The following is a 16,513-nucleotide window of genomic DNA, read 5'->3' as shown; positions in this document are numbered from 1 at the left end:
AAAAGGCTAGCTTCATTTTAAAACCATATTCCATGACCCCTGGATGACATGGGGTAATGAATGACTCATCTCACTGTGAATTCCGCATCAGTAAGTTAAAGGTAGTTGGTAGTTGCTTACCATAATTTTAAGCAATGCCCCCAGTGACTGAAGCTGGAAATGTTGTTAAACATATGGCCATGTGAGAGCTCCAGTTTCAAGGCAAAAAGTCCAATGTAACATCAAAAGTGAGCTTTAAAGCGAGTTATTTTTGGTTTAAAATTATGTGATATTGTCAACACAATTGCATAATTTATTAACCATACACCCTAACCCAAACCATAAACCTAATAGAAATTGAAGTAAAAATGCAATTATGGAGCTAAAATGCAACCTCAGTGTCTCTGAGGCTGCTCATTCAACACGCTATTAGTAGCTCCAAAGGAAAAAGTAAACACATTTGAATTGATGTAAAAATGTCTGATGGAAGATGGCACTTGGCAGAACGATGCCAGTGTATAGGAACATTCTGTAGCAACATGTAAAATTCCTGTGTGATATGGTTGATTATTAATACACTAAAAAAGGACCAAAATTACCATAATATTACCATGGTAATACCATCAATTTTGGACATTTACCATGGCAATTCAGTGTTTTTTGGCAGGGGACATAGAAGCGATTAAGAATGTTGTGGTGGTGGCTATTAGCCTAATGTTCAAATGAAGGCATCGGTATTGATTATTACCTAAAAAGGGGGTAATAGTCTCCAAATTATTGGAAGACATGCCCTCCTTAGGTTGTAATGCCTGTTTTTTTTTGTTTTGTTGTTTTTTTGGACATCTACCCTGGTTTTATTTTTAGTACCTTGGAGGATCATGTAAAACCATTCTACTGTGATTATGATAATCAGAACCATGGAATATATAAAAGTACCATGGTATTAACTTCGGATACCATCATTGTGACATGTTACTTCTTTGTAAGCATGCTATTATAGTATAAGTGTCAATGTTAGCTGGTTCCCTTGCTGATATGTAAGTGCACTTCCTTCTTACAGAGGCATCCAACCCCTTTGTTTCCTACATGAATTTCCTGGTCTAAAGCTCAGCTCATCTGCCCTAAAGATGGATTTAGTTCAGATGGTCAGTCAGCACAGATATTAAGGATTAGTACAATTGATTTGTAAGTGACCTAAGAGCACACACCCTAATTAATTTGACACAAGAAGCACTATTCTGAATACTAATGGTAGATAGATGGTGTTACAATGAGAGTCAGTTGGAGGAAAGTGAATCAATAACATACAACAATAATAATAAAAAAATACAAATAACAGAATGACAATCTCTTCAAAGACTAAAGGGATCATGACCAATTAAAATGTTAAAAAACGATTTGTAGGATGAGAGGGGAGACGAAGGCTCTACCACAGGCTTTTAATGAAGGTGATACAAAACAATGTGGAGTTATACAAAGACCAATAAACACATCAACAACCAACACAGTAACATGCTAGAAAACATACAATGTAACATAAGAACTGACAAAGAGTGAGAGAAATTAGAGGGTATATATACAAACTGGTGCTTGTGGTGAGGGCAGTGCAACATGGGAAATATAGTATGGGGCAAACTAATAACAGAAGATGATAACAATGCCAAAATAAGAGTCCTTAGGAAAAGAAAGGTGACAAACTGTGACACCCAACCTAATATGTAGAGACAAATATAAGACACTCCTAAATTGAATAACCTAAAATATATAACACTGTGGCTCTGTGGCACTATATGTGTATGTTGAAGCACCTCCACCAACCCTACACAGCAACATTAACAACCTATAGCAAGAGTTTGGGGCCGCACTATCTTTGTTTTTGTTTTGTTTTTTGACCAATGGCTGATTAATTGAGTGTTCGAGAAACATTCATTATAATTTTTTTTGGTGCCACTGGAGGCCCACAGATTACATCCTGCACATTTAAAGCTTCCAAAATTCCATAATATAATAGCAATAGCAAAAATATCAAACGCCCTAAACCCTCATGATCTGAGGATATTCATGTCCATCAGTCTGTGATCTGATCCTCCTATTGGCTGTGAAAGCTGCATTGACTCTGAGTAACTTCACGTTTAGCGATAAAGGCTAACAAGACATCTTTTTGGACTGGCTTGAAGAGAGACATACTGTAAAATAAATCACACTGCAAGCATCAGACACGGCTAGAGGTCATGCTTAAGCTTTATTAAACCCTACTATGACTCTCCACAGATTCACCTAAGATTTATCTGGATCTTGGGCTCATCTCCCTGAGAAATAGAGAGAGAACGTTGAAACAAAGTAATTAGTTTGGGGCTTAAAGCAGAGCCCTCTCATTTCAGAATAATCCACTGACCTTTTCACACCATTTAGCAGTATTTACACTCAGCGGTTCGCCTTCAGTCAAAAAATATACCCTATTATTGGACCTTTTGATACATGAGGTATGGAATGATCTGAAAGTAGGCATTATAAATCTTATCATCTTGGCTCATCATGACATGAATATTCATTAATTAGGTTACATTATTGTAAAGCAGTCAATGGAAAGGAGGAGGCGAGAACCGGCTTGACAATATAAATAATGGTTTTAATGATACTCTTAACAGACAAACACACATCTCTCTCTCCCGCACAATCCTCCGCAGTCGGCCTTTATCCCTCTCGGAGGCTTGATTAGCCTGATAAGGGACCGGGTGTGTATGATCACGACCCGGCCCTGCCACATTCCTCCCTCGTTCTCTCGGGCAGGGGAGCCCCCGGCATGACGTACACCCCCCCCCCCCTTCCCTGGGGAGGGGCGTGCCTCTTGCCCCATCTGCCGGCAGGTCGTCCCCGTCTACCTGAACGAGGGAGGGGACAAGGGGAGGGAAACAGAAATAATTAAATAGAGGGGGTACTTCCTGTAACAGTGTAGTTTTTACATTTAAATGAGAGGGAAAGGGCCAACGCGGAGCGGCAGTGAGAGAGAGAGAGGAGAGAGAGATAAAAAACACTTACTCACCAGTTCTCCGATACGGCGTAGCTTGTTCCTTGGTCACTCCTCCACCCTCTAACGGACAACAGCCATGCCTCTCCGGGCGGATCGGAGGCAGACCTCCCGCCCCTGGCGGACGGAACGCCCCGCAGCATTCTTGGGGAACAGAAGGGGTCTCCCCCGCCCTTGGCAGCGGTTCTCCCGCTCCAGATGGTTGGCAGCGTTTCAGCAAAACCGCGGTGATTGCGACTTGCCCAAGACCTAAGACCAAAAAGTGGGTGTGGCAGTTCCTGGGGCTGGCTGGCTATTATAGGAGGTTTGTGCTTAATTATTTGGACGTCACCAGCCCGCTGACTGACCTCACTAAAAAGGGGGCTCCAGACACAGTCCAATGGTCGGAGCAGTGCCAACAGGCATTTACGCAGCTTAAAGCCGCACTTTGTGGGGGGGCGCTTTTACATGCACCTAATTTCTCTCTCCCTTTCTTATTGCAGACGGACGCTTCAGACAGAGGGCTGGGGGCCGTACTCTTGCAGGTGGTGGAGGGGGAGGAGTGCCCGGTGCTGTACTTCAGCCGTAAGCTCTCCTTGAGGGAAACAAAGCACAGCACCGTGGAGAAGGAGTGTCTGGCCATCAAGTGGGCGGTCCTCACGCTCCGATACTACCTGCTCTCTGCTCAGATCACGCCCCACTCCAATGGCTCCACCGCATGAAGGATACTAACGCCTGGATCACCTGTTGGTATCTGGCCCACCAGCCCTTTAAGTTCAAGGTGGTCCACAGACTGGGGGTGCAGATGGCTGTCGCTGTATCTATCTATCTATCCAAAGTGATTTACAAATAATATATCTATCCACTGTCTTAAGCCCAATTCGGATGGGATAAAATGTATATTAGGACATAGGGTAATGCATTAATTACCATAGGTTCTGCATAATTTTAAATCACACGCAGTTCGGTCATATCTGCAATTTTTCTAGATTACAGTGTGAATAGTTTCCATTGCTCATTGTATAAATGCCCCTGTCTGGGTCATGGGTTTGATTTCCAGGGAACACATGTACTAATCAAAGGTTCACCAAATGTCTTGTAACAAATAATTATTAATTAATCAACTTTATTACTTTAAAACGTTAAAAAGCTCATGGGTTCTTCTACAGTATTACAATGGGACATTGTGAAAGGGAAAAAGAAAAGGAAACTTATTTATAAAAGTAATTATACAGTATATCTTAATAAATTATTAATAATAATTAATAATTAATGTGAGGCATATGTGATCTTAAGACAAGTATAAGACATATTTCCTCATTGGAATCACAATAATTTTCTTCTATGGTGTTATGGAAACTAAACATAATATTCAAGGTTGTTTCAGCTTATATGTCAAGAATCCAGTTTCATTTACTTTGGCAAAAAAATCAGTTAAGAATAGACAAAAGTCATCATATGACTACTGGGGAACACCTCAACCTAAATAAACATTGTTGCCTTGTAAGCTGACAATCACCAAAAAAACGAAAAAACAATTAATGACTTTTGTGTCAAAACCGTCTACCTGCGTAGCCTCCCATCGGTACCCTCTCATCATGTGTGTTTTCAATATCAAGCTTATTCAGTGTGTTCCTAAGATTACCTTTGTACCAAAGTAAAGACCCTTGACATTGTAAACCGCATGTCTTTGAAGGCCAACTGTGTGTAGAGTTTCAGCAAGAGCCCTCCGGCGGTAGACTGTGGGACTTTCGCCACAAAAAGGCTGTTCTCGAAACAGTGGACACACCAAACTACTGTGACCTTGTTTTTTGCCTATCCCACAAAAGAAACTGCTCTATAAAAGGACTTCACATTTCGATAGAAGATCACACAGGCAGAGGATATCCAAACCAACCACTAATATGGAGTGTCTGATACAAGGTGCGTGCGAGTCTTACCTAGGAGCTGATATTTTGGGATATATCATCTTCAAGCATGCTGAGTTCCTGGATGGTGACTAACTGGTTTTGATTTGGTGTTGTTTTTCCATCAGCAGGTACAAATTCAGCAAACAACAAGAAAATTGCTCTCCTCAACATTTTTTTCATCATCCTTGCAACAAAATTTGAAAACAGTGTTCAGCTAACATCGAGTGATTGTGGATTAGAATACAGACGCCCAGGTAAACGTTTCTATGTTAAATTTGTTCTTCAGTTGAAACAGAAATTGTATATCTTTTTTTTACAATAATCTGTGACATTTATTCAGTTTAGTTAATTATTTAACTTTAGCTTAAGTTAATTAGTTGGTCAAGCCCCGAAGGCGCAAAACACCCCTATTGTTTTCCTTAGTTTTCTTCTTATTATTATTCCGCTTCTTCTTCTGCTCTTGAGTCTATGGCAGCCCATAGAACCGCTTGCGGGGAAGTTGGCACACAGAGAGAGGACAGTCTGATCTGATACCACAGCAAATTTGGCATCTCTACCTCAAACCCTCTAGTGCCACTAACTGCCCAAATTTGCACTCATGTTTATGTTAATAACTTTTGAACCGTGAGTCCTAGAAACAAAATTTTCCTTGGCTCAAGATGATTCGAATGCGCAAAATTTTACTTGAGGCTGTATCTCCGCAACACTTTGAGGGATTGGAATGAAACTCTGCAGAGTTTTGGTGGACTGCCCCCTACTGGTCATGAGATATGAAAAAAGCTACTTTTTGCTTATAACTTCTGAACAGTTTGTCATAAAATCATCAAATTAGAAGGTGAGGTATAGTGAGTCCAACTATATGAAAAATTCCTATTTCTGCAATTTTGGACATTCATTACGAAACTCGTTATGTGTCTTTGGCACCATGCTCTGAAGGGACTCAAAACGTTTCGGGACAGCGCCACCTTGTAGACAAAAATTATGATGCTATTTCTAAAAATGCTAATAGCTATTGACTCCTTTTGCCTACTGTCATGAGACTGGTCTTGTTAGATTCCATGGTTCATGTTGAGAACAATGATACCAATAATGTTATGATTGATCAAACTTCCTGTCTGCCATTTTTAAATGTTTTGAAAAACTACTTTTTCAAACACCTCCTAGACTGTTTGTCTGATTTGCACGGAAATTGGCCTGCATCATCTAGAGGCACGCAAGACAAAAAAAACATTTCACAGAATTTTAATAAACCATACAGTTTTTGAATGGCGCTTCAATGAATTTGACAAAGAACGTGCAAAGTTGAACTTGAGGCTATATCTCTGCAACACTTTGAGGGATTAGGACAAAACTTGGTACGTGCCATCACAATTAGGCCCTGAGGTTATGTGCAGAGTTTTGGTGGACTGCCCCCTACTGGTCACGAGATATGAAAAAGCTATTCCACATACTGGACTATTTATAGTCTTATTATTAAAATAAATCAGTTTTTTTTATGATTGAAAGTTTACTTAACGGTTACGTACACTGTTCATCGGAACCAAAAACATGTCACAAAGCTTCTTTTGCTGCTCATGGTGCTGATAATTGGTTTGACCCCAGTGTCACTGCTTGCAGCTATATTTTACTATTGGGTTTGTTACTTAGATTTACACAGAAGTTAAGATTTTATACAATCAAATAAAATTTTGCCAATGGACTGTATCTTCCTTCAGTTTTTCTAACAACTAAACCAATAATTCTTGTCACAACAGAATACACTGATATCTCTGTGGAATGTGGAACGGAATACATCGGGCTGACCATTAAATTCTGTCCTGTCTTATACTCTGGCTACAATGAATCACTGCTCACCCTCAACAACATCATAAATAACCCAACCTGCCAGGCAACTCTTGACGTGACTGCCTCACTCCCTGTGGCCAGATTTAGGTTCCCACTCAACATGAACAATGCCTGTGGCAGCAACTTCGTAGTGAGTCATAGCATTGAATCATGGCACTGAATGATTGTCCTTTACTAAACAATGTCAGATTTTTTTTTTGTTTGTTGCAAAATGTACCACAACAGCTTGTCACTGGGGCAATACACTCAAAGGTACATCCACTGTACCTAACATACACCTTAAGGTACTAATATGTACCCTTTCAGGACAGACAAGGTAAAAATACATTCTGATTGACATGTTAAGTGTACAGTGGGTATTCCTTTGGGGGTATTGCACTTTGGGGATAAGCTATTGTACCCCTAAAAAAAATTCCATCAGTGTTTATTTGTGCATTGTTGATACACTTTCTGTATTTTGCTAGATACCTTAATAGATGCAATAAGTTGTTTTAGAGATAAATTAATATTGTTTCGGTGTCCGATAACCAATGTGCTAAACACATTAAAAATTTTTGCCTTATTTCTGCATTTCGAAACAATAACTAAATCAGTCATCACTAACCTCTGAAGGTGAACAGCCTGCTTTGTGATACTAAATTTGTAAATACTCAACAAATAATTAATTTAAACCCATTTTATTGGCAATATACACTTGTATAAGACTCTTCGCTTGAGTATTGTAAAAACTTTGGAATATTCTTTTGGAACCTAAAATATTTTAACACATATTTTATAACTTTAGAATTTAAAACAAATTTATTTAGCTACATTTGCACCTCATTCACACTGTAATAGAATTTTCGTCCAAAGAAAACAGAGATAATGACATTAGCAAACAGAAACTGGATTGTGTGTTCAATTTGTCTTCAGCTATTCCAGTTCATATCTGTTTTGGGCTATGTCTAACTTTATTGGTAAACCTGATATTAAAAAATCTATAACTGATTATGTGGAAAAGTGTAAATATTGGTTACAAATATAAATCAAAGCCAATAATAGTCTGACATAAACAAATTATTTGACACAATTTTTTGTCAAAAAAGCTCTGACATATTATTCAGTGCCAAAGCTAAAGAGTAATCATTTAGTATTTTTTAGTATTGTAAGACCTTATGGATGACTATTTCTTAATCTTCTCCAGACAATCAGAAGTATAGGAACAGGCACATTCTCAGACTTCTCCAACATCGAGACAGTCAACATTAGTGGAGTTGTCCAATCCAATGACATCACAACAGGCACAGTGACATACAGTGCTGAGCTGAAGTACTTCTACTCATGTGCCTATCCTCTGGAGTACCTGCTCAACAACACCCAGATTGATGTGTATGCATGTCATGCCACTTCATCTCATGGGATATCAAACTAAGGATGCATTCCATTGTGTTGTACAGAAAGTAGAGAAAACACTTAGCTTCTTGGTGTAGTATCACTCACAACAATTTTAATTTAATTGGTGCATCATTTATTGCTGTGCTAAGGAGACAATTTTGAGACAATATTAAACTTTTTTTTTTTTTTTAAATCAATTTTTTGTTTTTGTTCTTATACAAAAGAGTCACACAAACACACAGGGATGTTCATGTGATTCATGGAGCTCCAAGTTCGCTACAGCCAGAATGAACAAAAGTAAATTTAGCTCAGCTCTTGAGGAGTATTGACACTTTCTAAGTTTACTGCGCAGAATTCCATAACTGTAATCTAAATTTGTGGCTCACTGCAGACTGTTGAATGTCTGTTGACAGCAGAAAGATTGCGGTCAAGTTAAGTTTAACCCAGTTGTGTCTTCCCAAAGGTCAGGCTCTTCGATTGCAGTGAAAGACAACAATGGCAGTTTCATCAGCACTTTCAATCTCCAACTCTTCAACGTAAAACAATCCAGCCTTACACTGAACCTTCCCCTTCTGGAAAAAAACATCTTAAACCAGTCTAAACTGTGTGTTTTTTGTTTTTATTTGTTTGTTTGTCTTAATTAGTCTACCAGCCTAGTCAAGCTGTTCTGATTTTCTGGTTTTAAAGGGGTTTGGGACATAACCAGCAAACTATCTTAGGCTGTCTTACGTTTATTGTGGTTGTTGATGTTGTTGGTTTAGTTGGGTCATTCATTGATAAATCAGCTTAGAGTCTAACACTAATATCAGATTTTCATTAATCTGAATTAATTTCTCAGGACATAAATTACACTCAGCCTCTCATCATGCCTTTCCTCGGGATAGAGCTGAGGACAAATGTGTTTGTGCAGGTGGAGGCCACCAACTTAACTGCCCAGTAAGTCCCCTTCCATTGAGTTCCATTATGGCCCCTAAATGAAGAGGTGCTGCATTTGATGCTAACAATTGCTGTGCCTTTCACAGATACTATGTACTACTAGACAGATGCTATGCTTCCATTTCCCATACACCTACTACAACCAGCTACTTCAACCTCTATGTGCCGTAAGTTCAATCACCACAACCTGGATTGTCCCTCTGTATCTTTAGGGGTGCTTGCTGGAAATTAACTTTTTTTTTTTTTTTTTAATTAAGGTACAATATTTACCCCCTGGAGTTGATTCTCAGGGGGACTTTTGACATGTTCCTATTATGTTTCCCATAACTAGATAGGTCTAGAAAAGAATTGATACAATATCTAAAACATGTCGGAATTAAATAAAAAAACAAATTTGTACCCACATTTATAATATCTTGGGTATTTTGGTTACTTTCAGTAGCATTTTTGCCCCAAGCCATGGTTCATTTCTGACCCTGATGTTAACCCTCACAGAAATTAATTGTGGCTGTACCATGTCACAAGTTTGGTATCAGATGCCCATGGTATCATTATACTGAATGATTCCCATATTACATGATGCTCCAAGGTACTTAAAAGAATACCATAGTATAACCATGGTACAGTACATATTCATAAAACATGGTAGTACCATGGTACCATCTCCAAGAACCATATTTGTTAGTAAAATTACACAATTTTGTTTTTACAAATCCTAGAGAGACTCTAAAATTCTGACACTGGTTTTGATTCTTTGCAGATGTACCAGAGTTCGTCTCACTAAAATGCTGGTGAACGGAGAGATGCAGCATGCCCGGTTCTCGTTTCCAGCTTTCCGTTTTACAGAGCAGCAGAACGAGACAGTGTCAACATATTATCTGCACTGTATCACTAGACTGTGTGAAAAAACATCCTGCAGCATCTTTACGGTAAAAACAAAGCTTCACACACACAGCATGTACACACACAAGCTTGTGTATGTACACTGGTGGCCAAAGGTTTGGAATAATGTACAGATTTTGCTCTTATGGAAAGAAATTGTTATTTTTATTCAGCAAAGTGGCATTCAGCTGATCGCAATTTATAGTCAGGACATTAATAATGTGAAAAATGACAATCACAATTTGAAAAACAAAAATTTTCAGAACTTCACGTGGAGTTCTTCCACGTGCAGCAATGACAGCTTTGCAGATCCTTGGCATTCTAGTTGTCAGTTTGTCCAGATACTCAGGTGACATTTCACCCCACACTTCCTGTAGCTCTTGCCATAGTCTTGTAGTATCTGATCCCACAAATGCTCAACGGGGTTACGATCCATAAAACTCTTTTCCAATTATCTGTTGTCCAATGTCTGTGTTTTTAATGCAAACTCCAACCAAGGTTGTTGGGCAATTTCAAGCATTGAATAGCCTTAATTTCTCAAAACAATGACTTACTGACGAGTTTCTAGAGAAAGTTTTTGACCTAATATTGACCTTAAGACATGCCTGTCTATTGCATTTTTTTTACTTATCATTTTTGACTACTGTATTATGTATTAAAAAATATACATCTACTTGAAAAGTAAACTTGTGTAAGGTAATACGATACTAAATCTTGCCCCATTATTTTGTCTTGTTTTAAGACAGCCCTACTAAATTCTGTGATTTTTGGTTAAAATTGTATTGATTTTTTGTTGCCAAAATGGTAAAGAAAATAATTTAAGATTTTCTTTTTGATTTCTGTTTCAAAAGTGGCTTTTTCTTTGCAACTCTTCCCATAAGGCCTGCACCCCTGAGTCTTCTCTTTACTGTTGCACATGAAACTGGTGTTGAGCGGGTATAATTCAATGAAGCTGTCAGCTGAGGACATGTGAGGCATCTATTTCTCAAATTAGAGACTCTGATGTACTTATCCTCTTGTTTAGTTGTACATCTGGGCCTTCCACATCTCTTTCGGTCCTTGTTAGAGCCAGTTGTCCTTTGTCTTTGAAGACTGTAGTGTACACCTATGTGTGAAATCTTCAGGTTTTTTGGCAATTTCAAGCATTGTATCGCCTTCATTCCTCAAAACAATTATTGATTGATGAGTTTCTAGAGAAAGTTTTTGACCTAATATTGACCTTATTACATGCCAGTCTATTGCATACTGTGGCAACTGAAAAACAAACACAAAGATAATTTTAAGCTTAATTTAATGAACCAAATAGTTTTCAATTGTGTTTGATATAATATTGTGATTTTCTTGTAAAACTTGCAATTTAGCATGATTACTCAAGAATAAGGTGTTGGAGTGATGGCTGATGTCTAGGTTTGATAAAAAATGACTTTTTCAAATATTGATGGTGCTGTTTTTTACATCAGTAATGTCCTGACTATACTTTGTGATCAATTGAATGCCACTTTGGTGAATTAAATCACCAATTTCCTTCCGAAACAACAAAATCTGTACATTATTCCAAACTTTTGGCCGCCAGTGTATGTTGGGACTTCCAGTTTACACCCATTGTTCTTAGAATAAACTAATAGTAATTTCTATAGACTAAGTCTAACTAAGTCTAATGAATTAACCCAGATCATCTTGGTTGTTGCGAATGCCTTACCAGTCAAAGTGATATTTCACCCAAAAATGAAAATTCAGTCATCATTTACAGCAATTGTTGTTCCAAATGTTCTTTCTTCCATGGAACACAAAAAGAGATGTTAGGCAGAATGTTAGCCTCAGCACCCTTCACTTTCATTGCATCTTTTTCCATACAATGAAAGTGAATTTGTGTTCCAAAGAAGAAAGTAAGGGGTTTGAGTTGTAATTTTTTGGTGTACTATCTCTTTAAGGTTCAGGAATCTTCATTAAACTTTTTTTGGTTCTCAGAAGGCCATTTAGGCTTGGTTTTACTATGTTTATTTAGGATATTTGAGGATTTTTTTTGTCCCCACAAGGATAGCAAAACCCACAAACACAGTAAAATTATAAAGACATATAATGACCAAGAAATTCCCGCTCAGTCTTTGGACTCATGCTGCTCCACATCTCTTTCTACAGCAATGTGAAAAAAGGAGAAGAAGAGATGTGGTTCCCTTGACCACTCCAGCTCCCAATGGTGTCACAGACACCACCACCATCACGTCACCGGCTATAATCATACGCGCAGACAGCAGTATGTTCCTTCAAATCATTAGGGCATGTGTCCCTTCACTGCAAAAAAAAAAAAAAAAAAAGAAAAAAAATAAGAAAAGAATATTTTTTTTGACTACTGTATTATGTATTAAAAAAGATACATCTACATGAAAAGTAAACTTCTGTAAGGTAATAAGACCTTTTTTAGATACTAAATCTTGCCCCATTATTTTGTCTTGTTTTAAGACAAACCTTTTTTGTTTTGTTGTGATTTTTTGTTAAAATTGTATTGATTTTTTGTTGCCAAAATGGTAAAGAAAATTATTTTATATATATTTTTTGAAAATAGTATCTTAATATGTTTTGTCTCAATATTTTGCACACAAATTTGCTTCTCAAATAAATGCATCTTGCCTTAAGGACGAAATGTACTAGAAAACAAGACAAAAATGGCATTTAAGCTACAGAGTTTCAAGCTAGCTAAGATGATTTAATATGCTTACTTAATTGTGTTTTTATTTCATTTCAGTGGTGGCATCAAAAGAAGGAGGTGAGCTCTAACTGTTTGAAATGAGTTTACAGTTCTGTGCATATTTTTCATCCAGATGTAATCAGATTGTTTTGATGATACTGATGTGGTATTCTTGTCATTTCATCTCAGATGTGTCGATCAGCATGAGTAAACCTACTGATAATTTTGTGGGTCTTGGCGTGGCAGTGAGCATCCTGGTATTCGCATGCATCATGATTGTGGGAATGGGAACAGTTTTCTACAAGAAATACTGGCACACCAGCACATCAAAAAGGGCATAAAGTGCCCGGCGACCTCAGTCTACCTTGCTCCTGCATTGAGAGAGATGACAGTTGTTGGTCTGCCCCATCCCGGGCCAATTTCTCACCACCAGAGGGCTGAGCAAGTCTCAGCTCAGAACTGTTGTTGTACCATATCTATTCTCTATAATGCTTTTTGGTGAATCATCATAGCAAACAGAAGACTATAAGGTTTATAAATGTGGTTTAGAAGAGCAACAATGCATTTCATCAAAGTGTTTCATTTAGATTCATTGGTGGAGTTTGATGTGAACAGCGAGTAACATTTATAGTACACACACACACACACACACACACACACACACACACACACACACACACACACACACACACACACACACACACACACACACACACACACACACACACACACACACACACACACACACACACACACACACACACATATGTTGTGTTTCCATGTTTTATGGGGACTTTCCATAGACATAATGGTTTTTATACTGTACAAACTTTATATTCTATCCCCTAAACCTAACCCTACCCCTAAACCTAACCCTCACAGAAAACTTTCTGCATTTTTACATTTTCAAAAAACATAATTTAGTATGATTTATAAGCTGTTTTCCTCATGGGGACCGACAAAATGTCCCCACAAGGTCAAAAATTTCGGGTTTTACTATCCTTATGGGGACATTTGGTCCCCACAAAGTGATAAATACACGCTCTCACACACACACACACACACACACACACACACACACACACACACACACACACACACACACACACACACACACACACACACACACACACACACACACACACACACACACACACACACACACACACACACACACACACACACACACACACACACACACAATGCTTTAATCCTTAGTTTTGTTGATAGAGAAATTTGAATTCTTAACTTTGTGTTTGCATTACTGAAATTATTGACTGTCCCATCAGAATAATCCAAGTGAATGTAATGTGCTGGTATCTGTAAAAAACAATATAAAAAAAGATATAAATTTTAATGTTTGTGGAGGGTTTGAAAGTTGTCTGAGAAAAATCACTCAACTTTCTAAAATGTTTTATGTGTTATTTAATAAAGATGAATCTTTTTGCGTAACCATCAAAAAAATCACATAAAATATCCCCAAATCTACATTCAAACCACCAAGAATATTCATGCCCAATCCAAAATATCACGACATTTAAAATGATATTTAGAACTTTCAAATAAATCGAAGTCCACACTTTGAGGTCATAGTGGATTATTTCAAGTTTTTTTTTTTTTTTACTTGTCCAACATCATATATTTTTTATATATGATGTTAGACAAGTAAAAAAAAAAACTTTAATAATCCACTAGAGATGGAAATGAAAGCAATTTTGAACAGGAAAGGACTGAAGAATAGTTCAGTAATGCATCAATTTTTATGCCTAAAGTTATGTTCTTGGTTCTGCACTACGTATCATTGTAATTCCAATGGCATACTGACCTTTTAAAAGTAGATTTATATTTGAGATTCATCCATTAATGCATGCTTCATTATAAATAAATGCTGCAGGTACAAGAACGAATTACGTTGTCCTTGAGTGGCTTTTACTTAGAAGCATACATTTGTAATATCTGCCATGGAAACTGTGATAAAAGTAAGAACATTTGATTCTGTGTTATTGGCACTGTGCCTGAAAATAACATTTAGAATAGGGCCCATTGCATTTGAATAAAACAGTTCATATTTGTATCAGAGCTAACTCTAATAACATAAGCCATAGTACACCCACAAATGAAAATTGTCATCATTTACTCACTCTCATTTCGTTCCAAACATGTATGACATTCTTTCTTCCGTTGGACAGAAGATAAATTTGAATACATGTTTAATGCACACAGCTCTTTAAGTCTCCCTAACAATTTCTTTTGTGTTACACATAAAAAACGATACCTATTCAAGTTTGAAACAATATGAAAATGCGTATATTTATAGAATTCTAACTTTTGTTGAATGATTGCTTTGAGACTTAAACAATTTCATTTCATTTCTGACACAGAGGTCAACTATTAACTGACACTAAGTGGTCATATCCAAGTGGAGATACATATTTGAAATGTGTCTATTACCATTTTAACCATACATGCTGGAAATAGCAGCCCAACTGAAGTAGACCATGTTCTGTAAATTGATTCAGTAAAAGGGATTTCTGGGTGCCACAACAGTAATGTTACTATTGAAATGTAATTTTACAATGACCTGTCAAATCCACTAAAGCCTGACCTTTTTAATGTAAGGTATGCTTATTCCTGTAGCAGCTGTGATTAACCTCAATTCCTTGTTATCATTAAGTAGTATAGAGGGTCACATGAATTCATGCATTTTATATATGAGACTATTCTTGCAGCAAAGAAAATGTAATCTTTGCCCAACGTTAACTCCCATTGCTCTAACTCTAAAAAGTACACACACATAAAAGTCAGCATTTCCAATTCAGTAAACAGATGCGACTCTTTTGCAGGTTGCAAATTGCGTTAATAACAGATTTTGTGGCCGCGTTTTGCGCCGCTGCCTAATGCATAATTCCTTTAATGATTCATGTGCTAAAACAGCAAAGACTGCATGTGCAAATTAATGGTGCTTTTAGCAGATGCAACTAATTCATTGTGCCATGCATTTTGCTATCCTTCTACCAGGCAGGATAAGGGCCAGACTGGCATTAGTCCACCAAGATTGATGGCTGGTCCACCCAATCAAAATTGCAGGAATGTAAGAGCAGTGTGCAAATAAAAAGAAACAGCATTTTGTCACACGCAAAATAGCTCACATGCAAGATAATCTTCATACTCCAGTTATAAATTTAGTTAGAAAACTTGGATTTTATTTCAAATAAAAATTGTGATATTATTATGGTGAACTGAAATGGGCTTCTACCGAGTCGCTCATTTTCTCTGCACTACACAGCTCTCTACAGAAATAGTTCTTGTATAGTAACATTCCCTAACTCAGCTGTTAAATAGAACATCTGATTCACTCACGTTTTCACTAGACATTTTATTTTACATAGACTACTAATCAAGATAAAAATTTTGCGACATTGCAGCAGCTCCACGAATCCAAGAACGTAAGCCAAAGAAGAGATGTCATTTTTTAGAGATTCGATCTTTGGGGAAATAGCAAACACTGGGTTTCCCCCTAATGTTGTAACTTCAGCCTTTACGATCATCTTAACTGATGTCGTTCATTATTTTACGATGAAGTAATGCCTGTTTCCCATCCCAGCACGTAGATCGCTCATTATAAAGTTGAACTTAAGTGCTTTGTTGTGAGAAATGTCTGGTCCAAAGGTGCGGATCACTTTGGCAAATATGTCCAGTGATTGTCTTCTCAAAATGAATGAAACTAATGTAAAGGGATTATGGAAAGGAGGCGACGAGAACCGGCTTGATAATATAAATTATATTTGAATGTAATCTGAAACCAAAAGACACAAACACACACATATTACGGACAGCTGCACGTAAATGCGCTCTCTCTGTCGCACCACCGTACACAGTCGGCCTTTATCCCTC

General features: G+C 37.6%; 1 protein-coding gene across 1 annotated transcript; it reads left to right on the top strand.

Moving 5' to 3' along the window:
- The first annotated feature begins 4,863 nt into the window (after window positions 1–4,863).
- Window positions 4,864–13,698, top strand: si:ch211-103f14.3 (zona pellucida-like domain-containing protein 1). The gene is made up of 11 exons (XM_052115660.1): window positions 4,864–4,909; window positions 5,022–5,150; window positions 6,651–6,871; window positions 7,925–8,109; window positions 8,579–8,651; window positions 8,954–9,051; window positions 9,138–9,218; window positions 9,812–9,980; window positions 12,073–12,187; window positions 12,677–12,697; window positions 12,809–13,698. Exons 1-11 carry the CDS (start codon window positions 4,891–4,893, stop codon window positions 12,958–12,960), a joined length of 1,263 nt encoding a protein of 420 aa, XP_051971620.1. The 5' UTR covers window positions 4,864–4,890; the 3' UTR covers window positions 12,961–13,698.
- Window positions 13,699–16,513: the final 2,815 nt, after the last annotated feature.

This window comes from Xyrauchen texanus, chromosome 43 (assembly GCF_025860055.1).
Source record: "Xyrauchen texanus isolate HMW12.3.18 chromosome 43, RBS_HiC_50CHRs, whole genome shotgun sequence".
Taxonomy (NCBI): Eukaryota; Metazoa; Chordata; class Actinopteri; order Cypriniformes; family Catostomidae; genus Xyrauchen; species Xyrauchen texanus.
This window is presented reverse-complemented; position numbering and strand designations above follow the sequence as displayed.

What these genes read in the sequence shown, in the direction of transcription:
- si:ch211-103f14.3 (XM_052115660.1), top strand. An exon ending in AACAACACCCAGATTGATGT is followed by an intron (nt 8,110 to 8,578) that starts GTATGCATGTCA and finishes GTCTTCCCAAAG; the next exon opens with GTCAGGCTCTTCGATTGCAG. An exon ending in GCCACCAACTTAACTGCCCA is followed by an intron (nt 9,052 to 9,137) that starts GTAAGTCCCCTT and finishes TGCCTTTCACAG; the next exon opens with ATACTATGTACTACTAGACA.